Here is a 24,694-nt window from a genome sequence, read left to right on the forward strand (position 1 = left end):
TAAGTCCAAAAGGGGGCATAACTTGCCCAAAATACATGTCAGAGTTATGGGACTTGATTCTATCAACTAGTTTTATAACCCCGAAGACACATGTGAAGTTTCAATTTAATATCTGTATTAGTTTTGGAGATAGTAACTTGCATGTAAAACTTTAACCAGGATTTTCTAAGTCCAAAAGGGGGCATAATTTGCCCAAAATACATGTCAGAGTTATTGGACTTGACCCAGTGAGGTAGGTAATTGATCTAGAAAAAGAAAAAATAAGTTTCAGATCTATATGCCTTTTAGTAATAGCTGTATGTACTTGCACGCATAAATATAACCAGAATTTTCTAAGTCCAAAAGGGGGCATAATTTGGCCAAAATGAAGGTCAGAGTTATGGGACTTGGTGCTATAAACTAGTTTTATAACCCCAAAGACACATGTGAAGTTTCAATTCAATATCTGCATTAGTTTTGGAGATAGTAACTTGCAAGTAAAACTTTAACCAAAATTTTCTAAGTCCAAAAGGGGGCATAATTTGCTCAAAATACATGTTAGAGTTATGGAACTTGACCCAGTGAGGTTAGTAATTGACCTAGAAAAAGAATGAATAAGTTTCAAAGCTATATGCCTTTAAATGATAGCTGTATGTACTTGCATGCAAAAACTTAACCAAGGTGTGATGCCTACGCCGACGCCAGGGTGAGTAGAATAGCTAGACTATTCTTTGAATAGTCGAGCTAAAAATGTCAAAGAAAATGGTTAAAATTATAATACAAAAAATCAGAAAAATAAGCAAAACTTCCACCTAACAATAGCCTTGCAAACACATGATTGTGTTACCACTAACCAATAGCATAAATAACAGGTTGATTTAGGGAAGAAATTTTAAAACTCAGAAAAACAGAAATACTGAAACTTTCCAATGCAGTATCTTCAGCAGTGAGACATAAAAACCTTTATGAAATACCTGTCATAGTATTTATTCACTGCCTCTGGACTGTAATGTATGTAATGTGTTTTCCTCATCTTTTTCTGGTAGTCCTGGGAAAAGATGCTCCCCAAAGCATTAAGGCTTACACTGAAAAGGGAACACAACATTATTTCAATATGCATTTACTGAGGTTAATTTCAACATCTATTCAGTAACAGCATTTTTGTGAATTTCTATACAATTTCAGGCATAGAACCACCAACACTCCATCAAACTCTGACCTGCCACTGGATAGAACCACCAACACTCTATCAAACTCTGACCTGCCACTGGGTAGAACCACCAATACTTGACTGACATGATCTGCCAAAGGGTAGAATCACCAACGCTCCACTGACTAGCCATTGGGTAGAACCACCCAAACTCCATTAACACTGACTAGCCGCTGGGTAGAACCACCCAAACTCCATTAACACTGATTAGCCACAACCTTAAGCACAAGGTAGGGTCACAGGGTCAAGGAATCAATAAAATCAATGGTTCAAAACGTAACTGAAACCTACCATTTACATCATCTACAAAATCTGAAGACTACCATTTTCATCATCTACAAAATCTGATTTTGAAACAAGGCCAAAATAGGCCATATCCAGCTTTTATTACATATCCATTCAGTTGACTAGGGTTGTCATCCTTGTTTTAATTTTTCAGAAGCATGAAAACTTGACCAGTCATTGAAACTTTTTATTTGTTCCCAAAACAACAAGAGCTGTCACAGGAGACAGCCCGCTCAACTATTTCGATGCTGGATAGTGAAACTGGGCACATCTGAGGAAGCTGGAGCTGTCACTGGAGTGCTTAATGACTCCAATGTTGATGCAGATGTTGGATAATAGTTTGAGTCTGTGTCAAAAGTATTAAGTGATAAGAGAGATAAAGATAAAGTGTATCAAAACATTAAATAAGTATAATTCTAAGCAAAAAAGTGGGCATAATTCATGAAATATTGGTGCAAGAGTTATGAACCTTGTGTCATATGATGTGGGTGATGATGTGGAACAACTATTTTAAGTTTGAATCAAGTCCCTTTAGTAGTAACTGAGATATAGTGAAAATGCATCAAAACAAGAGCTGTCCGTAAGACAGCCAAGCTCGACTATTCGAAATATTGTCCCAGAAAGAGGAAAATATTACCCAAAAAGGTTAAATATCAAAAGAGTTTTAAGTTCAAAAGGGGAAATAATTTGACCAAAATGCATACCAGTTATGGGACTTGCTGCTATCAACTAGTTTTATAACCCCGAAGAAACATGTGAAGTTTCAATTCAATATCTGCATTAGTTTTGGAGATAGAAACTTGCATGTAAAACTTTAACCAGAATTTTCAAAGTCCAAAAGGGGGCATAATTTGCCCAAAATACATGCCAGAGTTATGGGACTTGACCCAGTGAGGTTGGTAATTGATCTAGAAAAAGAAAAAATAAGTTTCAAATCTATATGCCTTTTAGTAATAGCTGTATGTACTTGCATGCAAAACTTTAACCAGAAATTGCTAAGTCCAAAAGGGGACATAATTTGGCCAAAATGAAGGTCAGAGTTATGGGACTTGCTGCTATAAACTAGTTTTATAACCCCGTAGACACATGTGAAGTTTCAAATCAATATCTGTATTAGTTTTGGAGATAATAACTTGCATGTAAAACTTTAACCAAAATTTTCTAAGTCTAAAAGGGGGCATAATTTGCTCAAAAAACATGTCAGATTTATGGGACTTGACCCAGAGAGGTTGGTAATTGATCTAGAAAAAGAAAAAATAAGTTTCAAATATATATGCCTTTTAGAAATAGCTGTATGTACTTGCACGCAAAACTTTAACCAGAATTTTCTAAGTCCAAAAGGGGACATAATTTGGCCAAAATGAAGGTCAGAGTTATAGGACTTGCTGCTATCAACTAGATTTATAACCCCGAAGACACATGTGAAGTTTCAAATCAATATCTGCATTAGTTTTAGAGATAGTAACTTGCATGTAAACTTTAACAAAATTTTCTAAGTCTAAAAGGGGCATAATTTGCTCAAAATACATGTCAGAGTTATGGGTCTTGACCAGTGAGGATGATAATTGATCTAGAAAAAGAAAAAATAAGTTTCAAATCTATATGCCTTTTAGAAATAGCTGTATGTACTTGCACGCAAAACTTTAACCAGAATTTTCTAAGTCCAAAAGGGGGCATAATTTGGCCAAAATGAAAGTCAGAGTATGGGACTTGCTGCTATCAACTAGTTTTATAACCCCGAAGACACATGTGAAGTTTCAAATCAATATCTGCATTAGTTTTGGAGATAGTAACTTGCATGTAAAACTTTAACCAAAATTTTCTAAGTCCAAAAGGGGGCATAATTTGCTCAAAATACATGTCAGAGTTATGGGACTTGACCCAGAGAGGTTGGTAATTGACTAGAAAAAGATAAAAATAAGTTTCAAAGCTATAATGCTTAATTTGATGGCTGTATGTACTTGCATGCAAAAACTTAACCAAGGTGTGACGCCGACGCCGACGCCAGGGTGAGTAGAATAGCTAGACTATTCTTCGAATAGTCGAGCTAATTAACCAAAAATTCTAAGTAAAAGGGGGCATAATTCATGAGAAATTGATGCAAGAGTTATCGACCTTGTGCCAGATGATGTGAGTGATGATGACAAACAACTGTTTTTAGTTTGAATCAAATCAATTTAGTAATAACAGAGATAGAGTGAAAGTGCACCAAATTTTAACCTGAAATTCTAAGTAAAAAGGAGGCATAGTTCATGAAAAAACTGTGCCAGAGTCATGAACCTTGTGTCATATGATGTGGGTGATGATGTGGAGCAATTATTTTACGTTTGAATCAAATCCATTTAGTTAAAACTGGGATAGAATGAAAATGCACCAAAACTTTAACCTGAAATTTCAAGTAAAAAGGGGGTATAATTTATGAAAAATTGGTACCAGATTTATGGACCTTGTGTCATATGATGTGGGTGAAAATGTGGAACAATTATTTCAAGTCTGACTCAAATCCATTTAGTTATAACTAAGACAGAGTGAAAGTGCACCAAAACTTTTAACCTGAAATTCTAAGTAAAAAGGGGGAATAATTCATGAAATATGTTTGTTTGTTTGTTTGTTTTGGGTTTAATGCCGTTTTTCAACAGTATTTCAGTCATGTAACGGTGGGCAGTTAACCTAACCAGTGTTTCTGGATTCTGTACCAGTACAAACCTGTTCTCCACAAGTAACTGCCAACTTCCCCACATGAATCAGAGGTGGAGGACTCATGAAATATGGGTGTGAGAGTTATGGCCCTTATGCCATACGATGTGGGTGATGATGAGGAATAACTATTTGAGGTTTGAAATAAATCCATCAAGTAATTACAGAGATAAGGAGAAAAAAGAGAAAGTGCAAAAATACTTTAACCAAGGTGGGGACGCGGAAGGACGCCAACGCCAGGTTGAGTAGGATAGCTCTCCATATACGTCGTATAGTCAAGCTAAAAATGTCAATCAGTCATAAGGCTGTTTTTGAATGCTACCACTCTGCCAAAGAGACTTTTTAATATACATACAAAGTCATGTCAGTATTTACTCACTACAGGATCCACAGGAAGGGACTACCAATAAACTGGTTAAATAAATTTTATGCATGTGTTAATTTGATAGCAAAACTTGCAATATTTGTAGAAATACCTTGGAAATTTTTCAGCAATTAATGGAAGAGAGTCTCTTGTTTTATACATGTGCATCAGATGTATGATCTCATTATACACCACCAGCTTCATCTTTTCTCTCTACAACTGTACAGCTACTGAAACAAAAGACTTAAATTATAATGTTTATAATCTATTTTCTGTTGATATATCTATATCATAAACAATAGCAACTTGTCTCAAAACTAAAAACTGTTTAAAATCATAGGAATTTTTCTTGCGGAGAACAGATAGGCACTGCTCCTAGCTCATGTTAGTGCCACCCCTCTGTCTTAAACTGACACACTTCTGAGGTTAACTATGCCATTCTGAAAATCTGAAGTGTCTCTGAGCTCAATCATCATCATGCAATACTGTAGAGGTGACAAATTAAGACGCACCATGAGAAAACCAACTTAGTGCATTTGCGACCAGCATGGATTAAGACCAGCCTGGGCATCCACGCAATCTGGTCAGAATCTATACTGTTCGCTTTCAAATCTTACTGCAATTAGAGAAACTGTTAGCGAACAGCATGGATCCTGACCAGACTGCGCAGATGCACATATATAAAGTCTGTCTGCAGGATTTTGTCATATCAATGTTTCGGTTAATTTCTTCATTATGATAATTCACATACTAATATAAACAATGGATGTGATGGTAAACTGTAATGTAATTTCAACTGGAATATACACCAATTTCCTTAACCAAACAGAGAGGTGCCTCCATGGCTGAGTGAATAAAGTCACTGACTTTGACTTTGATTCACTTGGCCGTAACAGAGTAGGGTTCATAACCTTGCTTGGGATGTGAAATTCCATCATGTGACGAAGACATAAAACTGGCTTATGGAAGGCCACTGGTTCTACCCAGGTGTCCACTCCTGCCTGCAACAATGCTCAGAGCCTCTGAGGGGCACCTAGGATTTTCCTCCGCTATCAAAAGCTGAAAAGTCACCAAATCAATAAAATTAGTAACTCTTCAAAAATCTTAAAGACTGGTTTAATTTTAACTGAAATGTAGATATATCTTAAGACACTAAAGAGTTGGACTGTCCAACTTTGACACACAAGATTTTTCTTTATATTCCATGTAGCAAAAACTATCAAAGGGCCATAACTGCAGTAAAAATAAAGTCACAGAAATAATTCCTTTCTTTATGGTCATCTGCACATCGAGCTTGTTAATCTGTCAAAAGTTTGAAGCAAATCAGGCTATGGTGTGGGAGGAGATTTTCTCTATATTCCATTTAGCAAAAGCTATCAAAGGGCCATAACTGCAGGATGAATTCTAAAATGGAGGGGGTGTTCAAGTATTTTCAGTCTGTTACAATAAGACTAATTTAGTAATGACTTATCGTAAAAATTCCCCAACTTGTATTGAAACTTAAATGGCACAGATCTCCATTATTTGTGGTTTTCTTCTGTATCATAAATGATTTGGATGGGATAATAACTGTATTATATTTGATATTGACAAATCTTGAACAATTGTTATTGGTTTATAGCTAATGTGTGACTTTTCTAGGACCTGTTAAAATTTCCTTTAAACTTTCAGAATTTACTTCTCAACATGAAAATCTACTGTCCATGTGTCCGCAGGGGACCACTGTTAAGTGTTGATCTATGACAAGAGCTGTCAGTGGACAGCACGCTCGACTATTCTCAGTGCTTGATAGTATAATATAAGCTTGAGTAAAACTTTAACATTACAATAAGCATATTCTAAGTCGAAAAGGGGCTATAATTCAGTCAAAATACTTGATAGAGTTGCCTCCTCCTTTTTACAGACTGTGGTTATGATGGTAAACAAGTATGCAAAATATATAAGCAATATCTCAATGGACTTTGAAAATATTTGGGGTAGTACGCAAACTTTAACATTACAATAAGCATATTCTAAGTTGAAAAGGTGCAATAATTCAGTCAAAATGCTTCATAGAGTTGCCTCCTCCTTTTTACTGACTGGGGTCATGATGGTAAACAAGTACGCAAAATATCAATATCTCAATGGACTTTGAAAATATTCGGCGTGGTACACAAACTTTAACATTACAATAAGCATATTCTAAGTCGAAAAGGGGCCAAAATTCAGTCAAAATGCTTAATAGAGTTGCCTCTTCATTTTTAAAGACTGGGGTCATGATGGTAAACAAGTATGCAAAATATCAAAGCAATATCTCAATGGACTTTGAAAATATTTGGGGTGGCAGCAAACTTTAACATTACAATAAGCATATTCTAATTCGAAAAGGGGCTATAATTCAGTCAAAATGCTTCATAGAGTTGCCTCCTCCTTTTTACAGACTGGGGTCATGATGGTAAACAAGTATGCAAAATATCAAGCAATATCTCAATGGACTTTGAAAATATTTGGGTGGTACACAAACTTTAACATTACAATAAGCATATTCTAAGTCGAAAAGGGGCCAAAATTCAGTCAAAATGCTTGATAGAGTTGCCTCCTCATTTTTAAGGCTGGGGTCATGATGGTAAACAAGTATGCAAAATATCAAAGCAATATCTCAATGGACTTTGAAAATATTTGGGGTGGCAGCAAACTTTAACATTACAATAAGCATATTCTAATTCGAAAAGGGGCCATAATTCAGTCAAAATGCTCGATAGAGTTGCCTTCTCCTTTTTACAGACTAGGGTTATGATGGTAAACAAGTATGCAAAATATCAAAGCAATATCTCAATGGACTTTGAAAATATTTGGGGTGGCAGCAAACTTTAACATTACAATAAGCATATTCTAAGTCGAAAAGGGGCAATAATTTAGTCAAAATGCTTGATAGAGTTGCCTTCTTCTTTTTACAGACTAGAGTTATGATGGTAAACAAGTATGCAAAATATCAAAGCAATATCTCAATGGACTTTGAAAGTATTTGGGGTGGTACGCAAACTTTAACATTACAATAAGCATATTCTAAGTCGAAAAGGGGCCAAAATTCAGTCAAAATGCTTGATAGAGTTGCCTCCTCATTTTTAAGGCTGGGGTCATGATGGTAAACAAGTATGCAAAATATCAAAGCAATATCTCAATGGACTTTGAAAATATTTGGGGTGGCAGCAAACTTTAACATTACAATAAGCATATTCTAATTCGAAAAGGGGCCATAATTCAGTCAAAATGCTTCATAGAGTTGCCTCCTCCTTTTTACAGACTGGGGTCATGATGGTAAACAAGTATGCAAAATATCAAAGCAATATCTCAATGGACTTTGAAAATATTTGGCGTGGTACACAAACTTTAACATTACAATAAGCATATTCTAAGTCGAAAAGGGGCCAAAATTCAGTCAAAATGCTTGATAGAGTTGCCTCCTCATTTTTAAAGGCTGGGGTCATGATGGTAAACAAGTATGCAAAATATCAAAGCAATATCTCAATGGACTTTGAAAATATTTGGGGTGGCAGCAAACTTTAACATTACAATAAGCATATTCCAAGTCAAAAAGGGGCCATAATTCAGTCAAAATGCTCGATAGAGTTGCCTTCTCCTTTTTACAGACTAGGGTTATGATGGTTAACAAGTATGCAAAATATCAAAGCAATATCTCAATGGACTTTGAAAATATTTGGGGTGGTACGCAAACTTTAACATTTGCGTGACGCTCACGCTGACGCCGGAGCGTGTAGGATAGCTCCCCTATTCTTCGAATAGTCGAGCTAAAAAAAGGGGAATGATTTTGACAAAGTAAATTCAATAAATGCCTGATGCCCCCGGTGGCATCCTAGTCGATACAAAGCAACCCAAGTCCAAAACGAGGTCAAGGTCAAACTGAGGTCAGCTGATGTTTGAAGATGAAGAATGGTCACAGGTTGCATCTGCATTAGTATCAAGTCATTCTAGTAAGGGGTATTGATGCTAGAGGAAACGGTCCCATTTGGTTAACCTCGTACAGACGGATGAACAGACGGACGAATGGAGGACGATCACTATATGCCTCCGGCATCAGTAGATGCCGGGGGCATAAAAACAGGGGTGAAGAGCAAGGTTATGGTGGAGTGTTCAATGTTGCAAACAGCGGCATTGAACAGCTCAAGGGTTGGAAGGAAGGAAATATCAGGTGGAAGACTATTCCATAGGACTATAGTCCTGGCTTGTAGTAGTCAGTGGTTGCAGAGATTAATCTGTAAGACAGTGGATGATACTGGCATGATTGCCTTGTTAATGAGATGAGATAATCTTCCAACAGGATTAATCCAGGCTTGCAACTAGTTGAGTTGAGATTTTATACATAAGAGAGAGTCTGGAGTCAATGCATCAAAGACCTAGCCTGTGCCATTTTAGGCTGTATAACATGCCAGTGACACTACAGGTGTGACCAAAGTCGGACATTGCCCAACGCACTGCCCATCTTTGGACCACTTCTAATTGGTCTGTTTGGGTTTGTGTGAATGGAGACCAGACTTCGGAGCTATATTCCAGCTGAGGTCTGACGAGGGTCTGATATGCCATGGACTTAAGGGGTTTGGAGTTAACCTTTATATTCCTGCGAAATCTAAGAAACCTAGACGTTGATTTGCCTTTTTGGTTTACCTATATATTCCTGCGAAATCTAAGAAACCTAGAGGATGATTTGCCTTTTTGGCTGACCTATAATCATGCAATGTAAACAGGTCTTTCTCATGCCAGGCTCACTTTAACGATTGCTTTGCTGAAATCTAACAGTATCAGGTCACCCTGTTATCTGTTGTACACTGATTTGACAAGGTTTATTTACAAGCATAATTAGCTGTGTCACACAGGCCCATCAACAAAGCAAAGGGAAGCCCGAAGAGAAAAAAGGGAAAGGCAGACAAGTCAAGTGACATCAGAATGCATGAAACACAGTCTTAAACTGTATATGAGCTACAGACAGCTCTCAGGCAGCTGAAGACAAAGAAGTCTCCTGGACCAGATGGAGTCACAAATGAAATGCTGACCACTTAGGCACTGCAGCAATTTGCTTACCATGATGCGTAAACTTGCTGGAACAACGTCGGGAGCAAATGAGCACATACTCAAGCCAGTATATCAGGGAACAGTGAGACCCCATTCAGAGTATAGTTCAACTGCCTGGTCCACTACTGCCAAAACTAACCAACAGGCTTTAGACAAGGTTCAGAACCAAGCATTGCGGATCATGACAGGTGCTACAAAGTCTACACCAATCTCCTTCATGGAGAAGCTAACAGGCACACAGCTGTTACAAGACAGAAGACATGCAAAGGTTCTGCTTCAAGCAGAGAAGTTCAGGTCTTTTCAAGACCATCCCATGAAAGCCAAGTTGGATGGTTACACTAAAAATCGGCTCAAACGTTTACAATGCAAAGAAACTGAATCAAGAGTTCAAAACTGAGCTGAACATACCAACGACTCCCATAGGAAGAGAAGACATTATAAACCATCTAGGGAATGATCTGTCTTCAGTGGCTGTGAGACTTGCTGTTCCTCATCTTGACCACAGGAAACAAGAGAATGAAGGTATTTGGAAGAGCCTCACACTAGCTATGGTCAGTGAAGACTATCCTCTGGAAACATGTACTCATGTCTATATAGATGGATCAGCCACATGCACCATTAAAGATGGAGGAGCAGGAGTTTTCATTCTATACCCATCTGGCAAGAGAGAAACACTACATGCAGCCACAGGAAAACACTGCAGCAATTACAAGGCTGAGACTGAAGCACTCATGAAGGCCATCTCAATGACTGAAGACTCAGCAGAAGAAAGCTCCTCAGTCATCTTTCTCACAGATGCACTGTCTGTCATGGAAGCTCTGATCAACAATAAAGCTCCAAGGCTAGCCAGGAGAATGCAGAGCCTGAGTACCACCTGCAAAGTAGCAATTAAGTGGATTCCATCCCATTGTGGACTTGCAGGTAATGAGGAGGCAGACCAACTGGCTAAGCTAGGAGCTCAGTCAGAACAAATTAACCAACAACACCTGTGAGCTACAAGGAAAAAGTCACAATCATCAAGGCACTAACGAGACCAAGGATAGAGGAAGATGCTTTTCATCTCCTTGATCGGTCTGAACAAATGATGCTGGTCAGGCTTCACTCAGGGGACAACAAGCTCAATGCTCATATGTACAAGAAATACAGACCAGTTAGCACCATCACCAACCTGTCCATGTGGTGAGGAAAATCAGACTACGGAGCATATACTCCAAAAATGCAAATGATTTTACCAGGAGCGAGCTGCAACTTGGCCGATAGATACCTTAATATGTCAGAAACTATGGAGGCATTGAGGATCTGCGGCAAACCACAAGTTTTATTGAGGCTACTCATAACTGAACTGTTACTGGTCTGACAGTGCAGGGCGAACGAAGAAGAAGTGTCACACAGGATGTTTTTCCACTGGAAATGGTGTTGGAGATTGTACAGAATGCCAAGGTTTGTAAAATGTTTTGAAATTCATGAGGACATTGAATGAGGATGGCTATGCTCCAGACCACAGACACTTGGGGGTCAGCACCCCTCCCCCTCCCATGCCGCCCCTGACAACCTTCAGTCAATACATTTTTGTTTTTTTAAAACAAACTGAGCACGTCTTGATCATCCAATGACTTCTGTTACCATTTCAACATGTTTGAAAAATTCCCATACTCTATCAATGCTCAAAAAAACTAAAGACAACTTACTTCGCAATGTAAACACGATTTTCTTGTCCAAGGAATAGGAGAATAGATCCCAGCTTGATGTTGCGCAGGCAAATTTACTACGCAGAGCCGGGACACAGAAGATATCGTTAGCGGTTAAAATAAAAATACTTGCTTAGAAAGTCAACAGCCGCGATGGTCGAGATAGTACAGACGCTGGGTTTGAAAGAACTTTTTTGGGCAGGGCCACGGGAATTACAGTGGTTTCGTCAAATCACCGGTTCGTCATAATTTATATAGTAAGTGAGAAGTGGTTTCGTCATAAAGACTTTATATGTAGTTAATAGCATAATAGGTCAATACAATGGAAGATGATCGCACCTATTTAATGGCAGTTAATCTCGATGATTGCGTTAAAGTAATTCGCACATACTTAATCGATAAGGGTACGCCTAAATAGCGGAAAACACTTTTTTTTGCAAAAAACACTTTAAATAGCAAAAAAAGCTCGGCATTTGTTTATTTCTTAATTTATTTACATGATTGTTTTTTCATATCGGAAATAAGATTAATAGACTAATAAATACGAAATATGAGCTTGATATATCGAAAATTGGTGAAGTTATTAAATGTTTTCAATGCGCACAATGAAAAAATCTTTTTCCGCTATTTTCACATTTGATATTTAATAGCAAAAAAAGTTTGGCGTTTGTTTATTTTTTAATTCATTTACATGATTGTTTTTTCATATCGTAAATAAGGTTAATAGAGTAATAAATACGAAAAATGAGCTTGATATATCGAAAATTGGTGAAGTTATTAAATGTTTTCAATGCGCACAATGAAAAAATCTTTTTCCGCTATTTTCACATTTGATATTTAATAGCAAAAAAAGTTCGGCGTTTGTTTATTTTTTAATTCATTTACATGATTGTTTTTTCATATCGTAAATAAGGTTAATAGAGTAATAAATACGAAAAATGAGCTTGATATATCAAAAATTGGTGAAGTTATTAAATGTTTTCAATGCGCATAGTGAAAAAATCTTTTTTCCGCTAATTTCACATTTGATATTTAATAGCAAAAAAAGCTCGGCGTTTGTTTATTTTTCAATTCATTTACATGTTTGTTTTTTCATATCGTATATAAGGTTAATAGACTAATAAATACGAAATTTGAGCTTGATATATCGAAAAATGGTGAAGTTATTAAATGTTTTCAATGCGCACAATGATAAAAATATGTTTCCGCAATTTTCACATTTGATGTTTAATAGCAAAAAAAGCTCGGCGTTTGCTTATTATATAATTTATTAACATTTTAAAGCAATAGTATCATAAATAATGTATATAGACTCATATGTACGATACTTGACCATGATATATCGAAAAATGATGATGTTATTAAATGTTTTCACAGCGCACCATGAAAAAACTTTTTGATCTTTTGTCTTATAAATATCTTTTGTCTTACTACAAGGGCAACACAAAGAAACAGATTACAGTACGAAACAGGTGTGTTCTATAGATTGTTACATATATACTCCTGTCAGTTTTAGATTTTTCAGTTGCCAGTCGCTGTCATTTATCAGTGATTCAGTTATAACAAACTATAGTACAAACATGTTTTGAACTGTAACCTGTTAAAACGATTAGATAAAGTCTACATGTTATGTAAGAAGTCACACAAGAACACAATGCGTTAAAACAATATTTAATGGTTGACTTGGCATCATAATCTTATTCAATATATATTACATTTTTAATAAATCATACAAATGCGTTAAATAAACAAGTGATTAAAGGGGGATGTTCATTTCCCAGGGAAACATATTAGCACTCCAGCATGTCAATAATTAATAGTCATCTGCAAATTGGATACTCAGTTAGTGGTCAGCCAGATATATTTATCTTGCATATTAATTACCATCACATGTGTTTTATGGTTTGGCTTGATGTTATCAGTCCTTTCTTTTTTCAAGATAAAAAGAGATTAAGGAAACGATGATTTTTGCTGCTGTAGTATTATTTTCTTTGCAATGCCATTCTCGCTATTAATTCTTTGAGGTCATGTAGTCACAGTTAGTAAACTTTAGTTCGTGACGTCAATAGTATATAACTACTGAAACAAAATGCAAGTACCAAGTTGGTTAAAGTTCAATTTATTATGGATGCATTTAATAAAAAATAGCATGATGTAATCAATGATTAATTATATCAAATAATTATGAGATTACTGTATGTATACGCTGGTCAATATCAAATCGTAAATATTATGTGCGCTAAATGTTCCGTATATACCATTTAAGTTAAATCAAAATATCGTACTAGATCATAAGTCGACGTATACTTTTGAGGATGAGACGGGGCGGTTCAACCTTTGAATTGGAATCACGCCGACTGGTAGGCATTTGATTCCGTTTCCATGTTAATAATGCAATACTATCTGGTATTCCTTTTTAAAGTATTATGACGGCACATTTTTTATCTTTATAATTAAATGAGTTCTTATGAATTTTATTTTAGAATAAATTTGCAGTATAAAATCCATAGAATGAATTCAATACATTGTACACTCAAAGTGGACACCATGTAATGTGTTGGTATGAAACCTGGCCTGGGATTACAACAAAAATTACTCTCACTCAACACTCGAATTTCAAATATACAAAATATGTACTTTTGTTGTTCATTGCAAATATATAGTATACACAACAAAAATGTACATGTATAGTACATATTCCTGACTGAGAGATAATCACAGCAGGCCAGATGGTCAGGCTGGAAATTTGCTTCCAGTAATCACTGGGTAATAAAACAAATGAAACGATGATTCTTAATAACCTGACATGCTATGACCACCTACCGCTACCAACATATATATTGATATTCAGGAACCTACCCTGACAGAGCATTAACACAATAACAGGCTTGAATAAAATCTAACGTGAATCCACTTAATATATTGCAGGGCTTTCGGTAGGTTCTGAAACTCAAGAGTCATTGACTCTTCAGCCTAAATTTTCAAGGGTCAAAATCAGATTTTCAAGAGTCAAGATCAGCTTTTCAGGGGTCAAGCTACATGTATACTGTTATTAATGCAACTCCCACAGACTTTATCTAAAACTAGTACATTAGTCATAACAGATTTTCTTAAGTAATTCATATTTTAGTTGTCTTATTTTGCACATTGCCTAAAAGTGGGTGGGGTTTAGTGCTTTGCATGCTTTTATTATCAGCAAATTCTTCTAAATAAGAGCTGCTTTGGCACAGTGATCATATTTTTCGTAAATGCAGACGTTTTATTGGCTTTTTATTAAGACTGTACTAGAAAAATCTTGTAAGAAATGATAAAAATGTCCGAAAATGGCGGTCTCGAAAACGAGTGACAAATACGGAAAACGAAAGTAACATTTGAAATTCTTGAAAAAATAACTGTTTTAAATTTCATTTTCTTATCATACCACGTATAATTTCTGCTTATTTAATTTGTTTTGGCCCAAACAAAGCCTCGGCAATGATAATAAATTTGCTATAGACCGTGACGGCCGAACCGGCTCATGTAATGTATCGAGCACCAAAATAATAACAAGTGGCACAAACACGATAATCTAAGGCTGCATTGTTTATCAATTAACTTTTACACATTGATCAATAAACACCTTTGATAATGACAAGGCATATTGTACTAAATACAAACCGCGAGATATACACGTGTCATTTGGCGCGTGGCGTGACTGACATCTGTCGGTAGCTAATTAACAACGACGCTCCGCCTACTGCCATATTTCCGCTTGTACCGGCGAACAATATTGAAATTCACTGGGATTTGATTGACAGGGGGCAGAACTATCAAACTCGAGACGCATCAAAGTAAATTTCCGCGAGTCAAGCCGACGCACGTGGCGTAATTTATGCGGGTCAAATACGAGTTTTTCTCGATTTTCGCGGGTCAAAACCCGGGACCTCGGGTCAACCGAACGCCCTGATATTGATTAATAATTTTAAATGAATACAAATATTAATACAAATCCATAAGATTCTACTAACGTAGGATTTAGATTTTATAGCAACTGAAGAAGACCTTCGGGTCGAAAGCGCTTTTGCGTCAGGATATTGTTTTCCTGGTAAAATCTTCCAATCCTATACCAGTGTATCAATTATAAAACGATACAACTGCTCATACTATGTAAAAAAATACGTCAGCAATTGATAAAAAATACGTCATTAATTGACATTGCAAATACCGCAAAAATTTAAATTACAATATATAATAACGTGTCAGCGGTATGCATACATACAGGGATATATAGTATTAAAATACACGTTAAAGAGTTGGGTGAGATTAAACCCATGAGGTTACCTCAAACTTGGCACGGGGCCCTCATGAGGCATCCTGAACCATCAGCTGTGGTCGGACACCCGCAACCCCCCTAAACATAATATTACTCAAATTGCAAATGAGTTATTAAAAATTATTGTGTATTAAAAACGAGTTCTTGATAAATATTTTTATTTTTGAAACACAGTATAAGAAAAAAATCTACTACGTTTCTGAAATAGACGGCTCGATCTATACTTCATTTCATGAAAAAAAAATGAATGATTAGCGAACAATATAAAGCTGATCTTGATCTGCACTCGTCGCGAATGCAGGTACATACTTGCGATTAGGATGTTGATAATTAAAGGATGCTGTAAGAAAAATGTACAATTTTGGTAATATGAATTATTGGACTTGTATTAAATTACATTAAAAATTTGGCAAAACAGTTAGATATATTTACATATCTAAAATATGAATGTTATAAATGTACCAATGGAAATAAATTGTGTCTATCTTTACATTTACTCTTATAATTTTTGTATTTGTAGAGTAAGTATTTGTTTGCCATAATACTTATTTTACACAACTTCAATTATGGCCTTTACCTTTGCTTCGCAGAGAGGCCGAGACGGTAGATCTCCAAATCAGGCTTGTATCAGCCCATCTACTGACGAGGCTACACAGAGCAAGATACGCCAGACTCCATGGGGCATTGTTTGACGCTTGGGACAAATACGAAGACGGTGAACTGACGACGACAAAACTTCTATGTAGATACAGCAACATCGCGGGGCTCGGACCTTCCACTGGATCTACCAACAGCGCGGTACAAGAAGATGTATAAATTAAAATTAAAGAAACTGACATTGAAAATGTGTGTTTTGTAGTGTATTGTATTGTACATTGAATGCGTATGTTCTGTTGCTTCTTTTTCTTTTTCAGGGTTGACATGACATGTGTATTATAATGTATATAATTATATTGTATTGATATTGAATGTGATATTTTATAATGTATAAAATTATCTTGTATTAATATTGAATGTGCTATTGTTTCTTTTTCTTTTCAGGGTTGACATGACATGTGTAATATAATGTATATAATTATATTGTATTGATATTGAATGTGCTATTGTTTCTTTTTCTTTCATGATATGTATAAAATTGCATTGTGTATTGACTGTGATATTAATTGTTTCTTTTTCTTTTTCAGAGTTTACATGGCATATGTATTATAATGTATAAAATTTTATTGTGTATTGAATGTGCTATTGATTGCTTTTTTTTCTTTTTCATAGTTGACATGTGTATTATAATGTATAAAATTGTATTGTGTATTAAATGTGCTTCTTATTTTCATGTATAAATGTGTGTCTTTTGTGATGATGTAAATAAATGTAAAAAATATAAAACGCTTTGTTTTTCTTCTGCAAATACATTTTGATGATAAATTAATTTCTAATTAGAACATCTATGAAATGTCGGGAATTTAATGAGCAGAATGTGCCAGAATTAGCACCTCACTGACATTCTAGAAATGCAAGGAATTTAGCACATTTTAAGTATAATAATCATCGATCATCAGTTAAGCTTTGGGGACAGTTACGCTAACTTCTTAAGATAAGAATTTTAATTCTTTTACTTTAAATATATATCTAAATTTTACTTTTTATAGTATTTGTTTTTTTTTCTTATCAAATTCATATTTTCAAAATAAATTTAAAATGTTTTAATTCTCAATAAAAATTCTTAATTTTTTATTAATTCAAATTTAACATTTTGAAAAATAAATTATCTTGCGTCGAAATTAACATTTGTAACCAGTAATAAATAAGTAAGTTTCGTCCATAAGAATTAGTTTAACAAAAACTAAATCTCTATATATCTTAAGTATCGATCGGCAATTTTACTTTTTATAGTATTTGTTTGTTTTTTTCTTATCAAATTCATATTTTCAAAATAAATTTAAACTGTTTTAATTCTCAATAGAAATTCTTTATTTTTTATTAATTCAAATTTAACATTTTGAAAAATAAATTGTCTTGCGTCGAAATTAACATTTGTAACCAGTAATAAATACATAAGTTTCGTCCATAAGAATTAGTTTAACAAAAACTAAATCTCTATATATCTTAAGTATCGATCGGCAATTTTACCTTTTATAGTATTTGTTTTTTTTCTTATCAAATTCATATTTTCAAAATAAATTTAAAATGTTTTAATTCTCAATAGAAATTCTTAATTTTTTATTAATTCAAATTTAATATTTTGAAAAATAAATTGTCTTGCGTCGAAATGAACATTTGTAACCAGTAATAAATACATAAGTTTCGTCCATAAGAATTAGTTTAACAAAAACTAAATCTCTATATATCTTAAATATCGATCGGCAATTATATCATTTATTTTTCTTTTCATTTTCTGTATAAATAATTAGCTTTGAAATGATCTTTTCAAAATTAACAACTTGTTTGCCACACAAAGTACATCAACAATAAAACGACCAACAAACAATCATTATTACACTATAACAATAAGTATGACGAAACCACTTCTCACTTACTATTTAAATTAAGTATGACGAACCGGTGATTTGACGAAACCACTACCATCCGGGCCACGGGTTCGCTCCGTGCTTCAGGCATTCTTTTTTTCTTTTTCTAATATAATATTTTCATTTTCTTTTTAAACAATATATTCTCAAGATACAAAAAAATACCTGAAAAAGGAAAAAAAAGATCGCCCATAGCGCGGAGCGAACCCGCGGCCCTGCCCAAAAATAAGCTCACAGAACTCTGTGCTCCAGACCACAGGCACCAGTATCGGACCTGGGACAAAGAATATGGCCTTGTTTTTCATCCTAAATGAGTTCAAAATGAAAAATATGTAATGAAATATGACCCCCCTACAAATGATACTATTGTAAACCTTGTTTTCTCTGCCTAACAAAACGGGATAAGAGTGGGTTATACTTAGCAATTGGTTGTTTGCTCCTCTAGCTGTGCACTTCTGCTCTGTTGGGCGATCAGCTGTTCAACTGAAGTTCCGTGCGCAGTTACCGCCAAAAGTTACCCCTACACCGGCTAAACTTCCAGAGGTATAACACCACTAAATACCGATGGTGTCCGCTAGATGGAGTACCGTCACAACACTCCCCCCAACTTTATAAGGAAGGGCTCAGTCAAGTATGGGAGAAATGCTGTCAATGGGACTGAAAGTACCCATGATCTCTTCGATCTATTGGAGGTGGACTGAAAGTCCTCTGTAGTGGTCAGTGTTGCATCACACTATTTTTGTGGTTTCCCAGTCAGGCTGGAAGCTCTGTGGAACCCTTGGTACTGATGTTGGATGCTTTGAATATGAAATACCCTTGGCAAGTTAGAACAGCTGGCTAAAAGCACTACTGTCAAACTTCTTATTTAATTCTAGGCTTTATTATTCAGTATCTTGACGTGCTGAAAGCTACGTCTCTGTCTACTGAAGCGTCTTACTGGAACTGGTCGTGGTACAAACATTGTGCGTTTGCTACTGTGATTTCCAGGATTCGTTCTGGTGTTGTTCCTCGGTGTTGAGCCACATTCATGGCAGCAGCGTAGAGCTGGCTTGGAGACGATACATTGGTTCCCATCGTCTTGAAGTATGGAGCGTCAGATTCCAGGAGCAACCTGTTTTCTTCAATGGCGCATAAAGCAGCAACTTGCTCTGGATCGAACGACTGGACCATGTTGGTGAAACCATGTATGTTCGTGGAAACACCTCTAACCATCTTTTCAACACATACTGATTACCTGCGAAGCAGTGGAGATGAATGGGATGATTGGTGCGGACTAACTTCTTCAAAAAGTGCAGTAGAAGTAGAAAAGCTTCTGTTCCGCAGTCGCCTCTCATTCCACGGCAGTGTACAATCAATACATGCTGATCCTGGAGCTCTGGCAAGATCTTTTCCAGTAAATCCACTTGGTAGGACCAATCTTTTCTAGGCTCAGTGTGGTCTATGCCTATTTCTCCAAATGCCGAGACCTTAGGATGACGCAAGAGCCTCAACATGTTTTTTAATGTCCTCATTCAGTCTGCGATGGCTACTGCTGGCATGTTTTGGATGAAATCCAATTGCCACAGACATATCCTCTGGTAATGAGATAAAGTTCGCTCGGAAGGATACGATGCTGGGTCACAGTAGACGGCTACAGTGCCAACTAGTTTGACACGTTTGTCATTGTCCACAGAGACTTTGTTGAAAATATCCTCCAAAGTACCATCGGACAGATGCAACTTTCGCAGAGTTCTATCCAAGTGGAAATGGCTATCGAAGGCCTCTGGTAGTTTTACTTCTGGCTCGACCCTTTGTACCTTTTCTACGCCTTCCGGGGCTGGGTAGTTGTCCTGCCAATAGCGTCTTTCGTCCTCTTGTAAAGTGGCAGCTATTAACAAAACAGCTCTCCAATGTATCAGAACAGCGGGGAATTTGCTGGTTTCCAGTGTAAATTGATCAGGAACATGGACCCGAAGAAAGGTACACATATGCTTCATGGCTTCCTTCTGTACTTCTGAGATGCGGGTGTTATCTGCGGCGCTCAGAACTTTCTGGATAACCACGAAGGAGACTAGTTCGTCCAATGTTGCTGGTCTGCCCAGAAGCCATCTAGCCGCTTGATTCAAGGCATTTCGTCTACTTCGAAGGACTCTTTCATCGTCAGGTTTGAGTCTTTCGTCAAAGACCTCTGGAATATGATGTTCAAATGCATGAACTTTCGGGTATGTTGATGGTTCCAAACAACCCGGAATCCAACACTCGAACTTCCTTCTTTCCCTTGTCTTTCGACCTTCATCAACGGTTTTACGCACCTGACGCAGTAGGTCATCGGTCTTCGTTTTCTTCAAAACAGGTACTGATATTGTTATAGGCGGCAGTTCTGTGGCACTTCTTTTTCCCACCTTGGGTTGGGGTGCTTGCACAGACTTTCCCTTTTTACTGTCACAGTAAGTTTGAGCTCTGGGACCGATGAAGCCGGCAGTGCTGTCTCATGTTTCCTTTCCTTCTTGGAGCTGGAAGCATCAAGAGGAACCCTGGAATTGGTGTTTTTCCTGTGGTTTCAGCCACAGTGGCAGCACTGGGAGCTTTTTCATTCCTACTAGTCCTTGGATCTGTGGAATGCCTTCTTTGCCTAGAATCGCCGTGTGTCTTACTCTTGTAAAGTCCAGTTGCCTGGGCTTTCTTCCCTGCGATTGTGGAAACCTCTGCTGCGGTCTTTTTAGACTTTGTTGGTTCGTCCAAAGGTGTCTTGATAGGAGAGATTTTCACCTTTCCCTTGTTTAATCTTGGTGACCTTCTTGGACTTGGTGCCAACTTAACCGTAGCTTCTGGATCGACTTCCATGTTGGATGCTTCCTGTCGACCGCCTGATGTTTTTGACTTTGGCGTATCCAACAAATACAACAAGTCTTCCTCTAGATCCAGACTAATCTCGCCCGTACTTTCCTCTCCCTCTTCTTTTTCAAGACATTTGTCTTCTGACGGGGCTTCACTGGTTGGTTTCATATACCGAATGTCTTTTCTACCCGTTCAGGATCATAATCATGGGAGACGACTACTGGGCGGGCTTTTAGTTTCCACACGTGTTCGGAAATCCAGTCCCTATTAGCCACACAATAGGTTTCCATAGCCTGGGCTGCTGATTTTAAACCACTGGTCATGTGACTTCTGGTTACGGAGGACTGCCTTTTCTCTTTAACCAAGTTGACCATTTTCAGCATGGCATCAAGCAACTTTGCTGATCTGTCAGGCCTCCGATGTATCTCGGGCAAAGAGAAAGTTCTTTTACGAACACTTCTGCAGGTTTGAACACACGTCTTTCAGCCAGGTATTCATCCACTACTTCTTGAAAATCCTTGGTCGAGTTCAATTTCTCAGCCATGACTATAATCTGAAATAGAAAACAAAGAATATATTTTCCGTACATAACTGTCATTGTCACCGTCTTTTGTCTTTGCATGTTTTGCATCTGTACTTGTCAATGTCAAGCGCATCTGTAGCGGTGATGTTGATGCAAGATCCATGGAACCATTCTTCACAGAAGTCGCATTGAATCATGAATCTCCTTGCCAAGGCTTTCTGCAAACGCAATAGACCTCGTCGTCTTCTTGGTCATCATGTACGGTAGTATCTGTTTCTGCGGGAGACTCCTTGTATTTCGTTATCCATGCAGGGAGCTTTCTGTCTTGCAAGGCATCATCCGGTCATGGTTGGTAACGAATACTGCATTTCGCAATTTCACCCGGTACAGATAAGCTGTTATCTTCTTTGTCACTATGGCTGGACCTTTCCACGGAGAGCATAACTTGCGAGATTTCCCCTTGTGGGACGCTGTATCTAGAAGATAAACAATGTCCCCTTCAGAGTACGGTCTAAGCAGGATCCTCAAGTCATAGTCCCGCTTCATACGCTTCAATGAAGTCTTTATGGTTTCCTCGCTTTGTTGTGTGCATTCTGTATGGTCTGGAGAAGATTGGCTACATATTCTCCATACTCTTCTGGATTCTCTGCCCTTGCATTAGGAAACATCAGCTGGGCTGGAGTATTCACTTCTCTACCCAACATTAACTTGTTTGGGGTGAAACCAGTACTTCTGTTAACACTCGCCCTCATTGCCATTGCAATTTGTTGAATATTTCTATCCCAGTTTTCTTGTGATTTGCCTATAAAGCATCTTACGGCATCCATTAAACTGCGGTTAAAACGTTCAACCTGACCATTGCTGGCTGGCCTGTAAGGCGTTGTTCTGGATTTGTGAATGTGTAATGCTTTGCATACAGCTGCAAACAACTGACTTTCAAAGTTTCGCCCTTGGTCTGTGAAGATCTGGAAGGGAAAACCGAAACGTGAGAAGAAGTTATCGATAGCGGCTTTCGCTGTCACTTCTGCCTTCTGCGAAGGTAGGGGTACACATTCAACCCATTTCGTAAATTGGTCCACCATCATCAAACAATATTCGTTCCCATGTGTTGTTTTTGGCAGAGGTCCCATGAAATCTATATGCACGCGTTCCATGGGTGCTCCAGCGTGAAACTCTGTCAATGGAACTCGACCGTATCTTTTGTGCTTCTTGTTTTTGTTGCACACATCACAGGATAAGACATATGCCTCGACATCTCTAGACAGACGTACCCAGAAAAACTTTTCCTTCATCTTAGCTTTGGTTCTTGCTATTCCTTGGTGCCCTGCTGCTGGAAGATCGTGGTGCCATAGTAAAGCCTGTTCTTTCAAACTATCGGGTATGACAAGCTGGAGATCTTCATCTTCGGCTTTTGGACTTTTTCTGAATAGCACGCCATCAATCATTTGGAACATCTCTTTATTCAGCCAGTAATACTTTGTGTCTGGGCTGGAAAGGAACAAACTTCCTTCATCTGGTTCTCGTCTGTTCTTGAGCCAGTCAAGTATGAACTGTAAGTCTTTGTCCTTACCCTGTTCTCGTTCCAGGTCTTCGAAAGTGAATCCCCAACAAGAAGATTTTTCTGCACTAGCTTCATTTGCTGTTATCACTGAACAAACACTAATGAAACTGGCTTCCCCATTGCACGGTGTAACAATATCAAAATGCGATTCACACCCTTGCAGGCCTGTTACGTCTACGGAAAGTATACTGTCTGCAAGACTAGTATCTTCCCCTTCTGGAGAACTGTATGGAATACTTGTTCTCTTCTTCTGGAACTCGGTAGATCTTGGTTCACTCAGTGTCTCACTGGTAGGACCTTCATCCTTAACACTGGATACACTTTCTAGGTTTGACTTGTTCTCACCTGCAGTTGCCACAATTGAAACTTTATGTCCATCAGTGGCTGTCTTACCCGTCTGTACACCTAGACCAACTGCTTCATCTACATCATTTGTAAACTTGATCCAATCTCGATCCGCTCTAGTACAGTAATGACAACCCTTGCATGGCAAATCTGCAGGCTTTATCCCGGATACATAAGCTGAACATGGCGTCAGAGTGTCTGGTCTTCTGGACAACGCGTCCGCATTGCCATGTTTAGCTCCAGGTCTGTGCTTTACAATCATGTTGTATTGGGAAAGCTCTTCAATCCAACGAGCAAGCTGACCTTGTGGTTCCTTAAACTTCAACAACCAAGTCAAACTGGAATGATCTGTTCTCACTGTGAACATTCGTCCTAGAAGGTAATGTCGGAAATGTCTTGTGAACCGTACTATTGCTAGGAGTTCCTTTCTTGTAGTGCAGTAATTCTTTTGCTCTGGAGTCAAAGTGAAGCTGCTGTAAGCGACTACCTTTTCTTCTCCATTCTGCACTTGAATAAGCTCTGAACCTATAGCCAAATGAGAAGCATCGACATCCAGGATAAATGGATCCTTTGTGTTTGGTAGAGTTAACACAGGTGGTGATGTTAGAGCTCTTTTCAATGCTTCAAAAGCTTTCTGTTCTTTGTCGCCCCACTTGAATTCGTGTTTGCCTGTCAAATTGTAGAGCGTCTGGGCCATTTCCGCGAAATTCTTGATAAACATCCTGTGGTAGTTAGCTAGGCCTAAAAATCTTTCTACGTCTTTTGAAGATTGTGGCACCGGCCAGGAAGCTACCGTGTCAGTGTCATGCGAAGCCATTGCCAGCTGGTTACTGCTGACTATTCTTCCTAAGAATTCCACTTCTTTCTTAAAAAGAACACATTTCTTGGCTTCAGCTTCATGCCATACTTCCGGAAACGACTTAAAGCTTCGGCTATATTGTTCAAATGTTCCTCAAAACTATTTCCCATTACCAAAATATCATCGAGAAAGGCCAATACTGTTTTCCACGTCAAACCTCTCAGGATCAAGTTGACCACACGTGAAAAAGTTGCTGGAGCATTGGTAAGACCGAAACCCATTCTGACATGCTCGAATAAGCCGTACTTTGTCAGAAAAGCCGTCTTCTTTCGATCTTCCTCCCTAACTCGAACTTGCCAATATGCTGAATTAGCATCTAGTTTGGAAACCAGACACTTCCGGAAAGCGTATCTAGGCAATCTTCAACCAATGGTAACGGAAATGTATCTTTAACCGTGACGTCATTCAAGGCCCTGTAATCGACACACCATCTGACTGTATTGTCACGTTTTCTTATCAGAA

The 24,694-nt window shown here is 37.6% G+C and overlaps 1 protein-coding gene across 11 annotated transcripts in view; it reads right to left on the reverse strand.

The window, feature by feature from the left end:
* The window catches only part of LOC123545161 (CDAN1-interacting nuclease 1-like), a 50,819-nt gene that overhangs the window by 20,820 nt on the left and 5,305 nt on the right, over positions 1-24,694 (reverse strand). For 3 of the 11 annotated variants that reach the window (XM_045331473.2, XM_045331474.2, XM_045331476.2), the window contains exons 2-3: positions 4,648-4,765; positions 954-1,064 (exon numbers count right to left, since the gene is read on the reverse strand). In XM_045331473.2, coding sequence (XP_045187408.1) covers positions 954-1,064; positions 4,648-4,739 — 203 coding nt within the window. In that variant the 5' untranslated portion in view covers positions 4,740-4,765. Of the gene's footprint in view, positions 1-953; positions 1,065-4,647; positions 4,766-5,446; positions 6,058-11,225; positions 11,465-24,694 lie in introns of those variants that run through there. The other 8 variants (XM_045331475.2, XM_045331479.2, XM_053538142.1 and 5 more) reach the window with 7 other exon arrangements.

Source organism: Mercenaria mercenaria, chromosome 1, assembly GCF_021730395.1.
Source record: "Mercenaria mercenaria strain notata chromosome 1, MADL_Memer_1, whole genome shotgun sequence".
Lineage (NCBI taxonomy): Eukaryota > Metazoa > Mollusca > Bivalvia > Venerida > Veneridae > Mercenaria > Mercenaria mercenaria.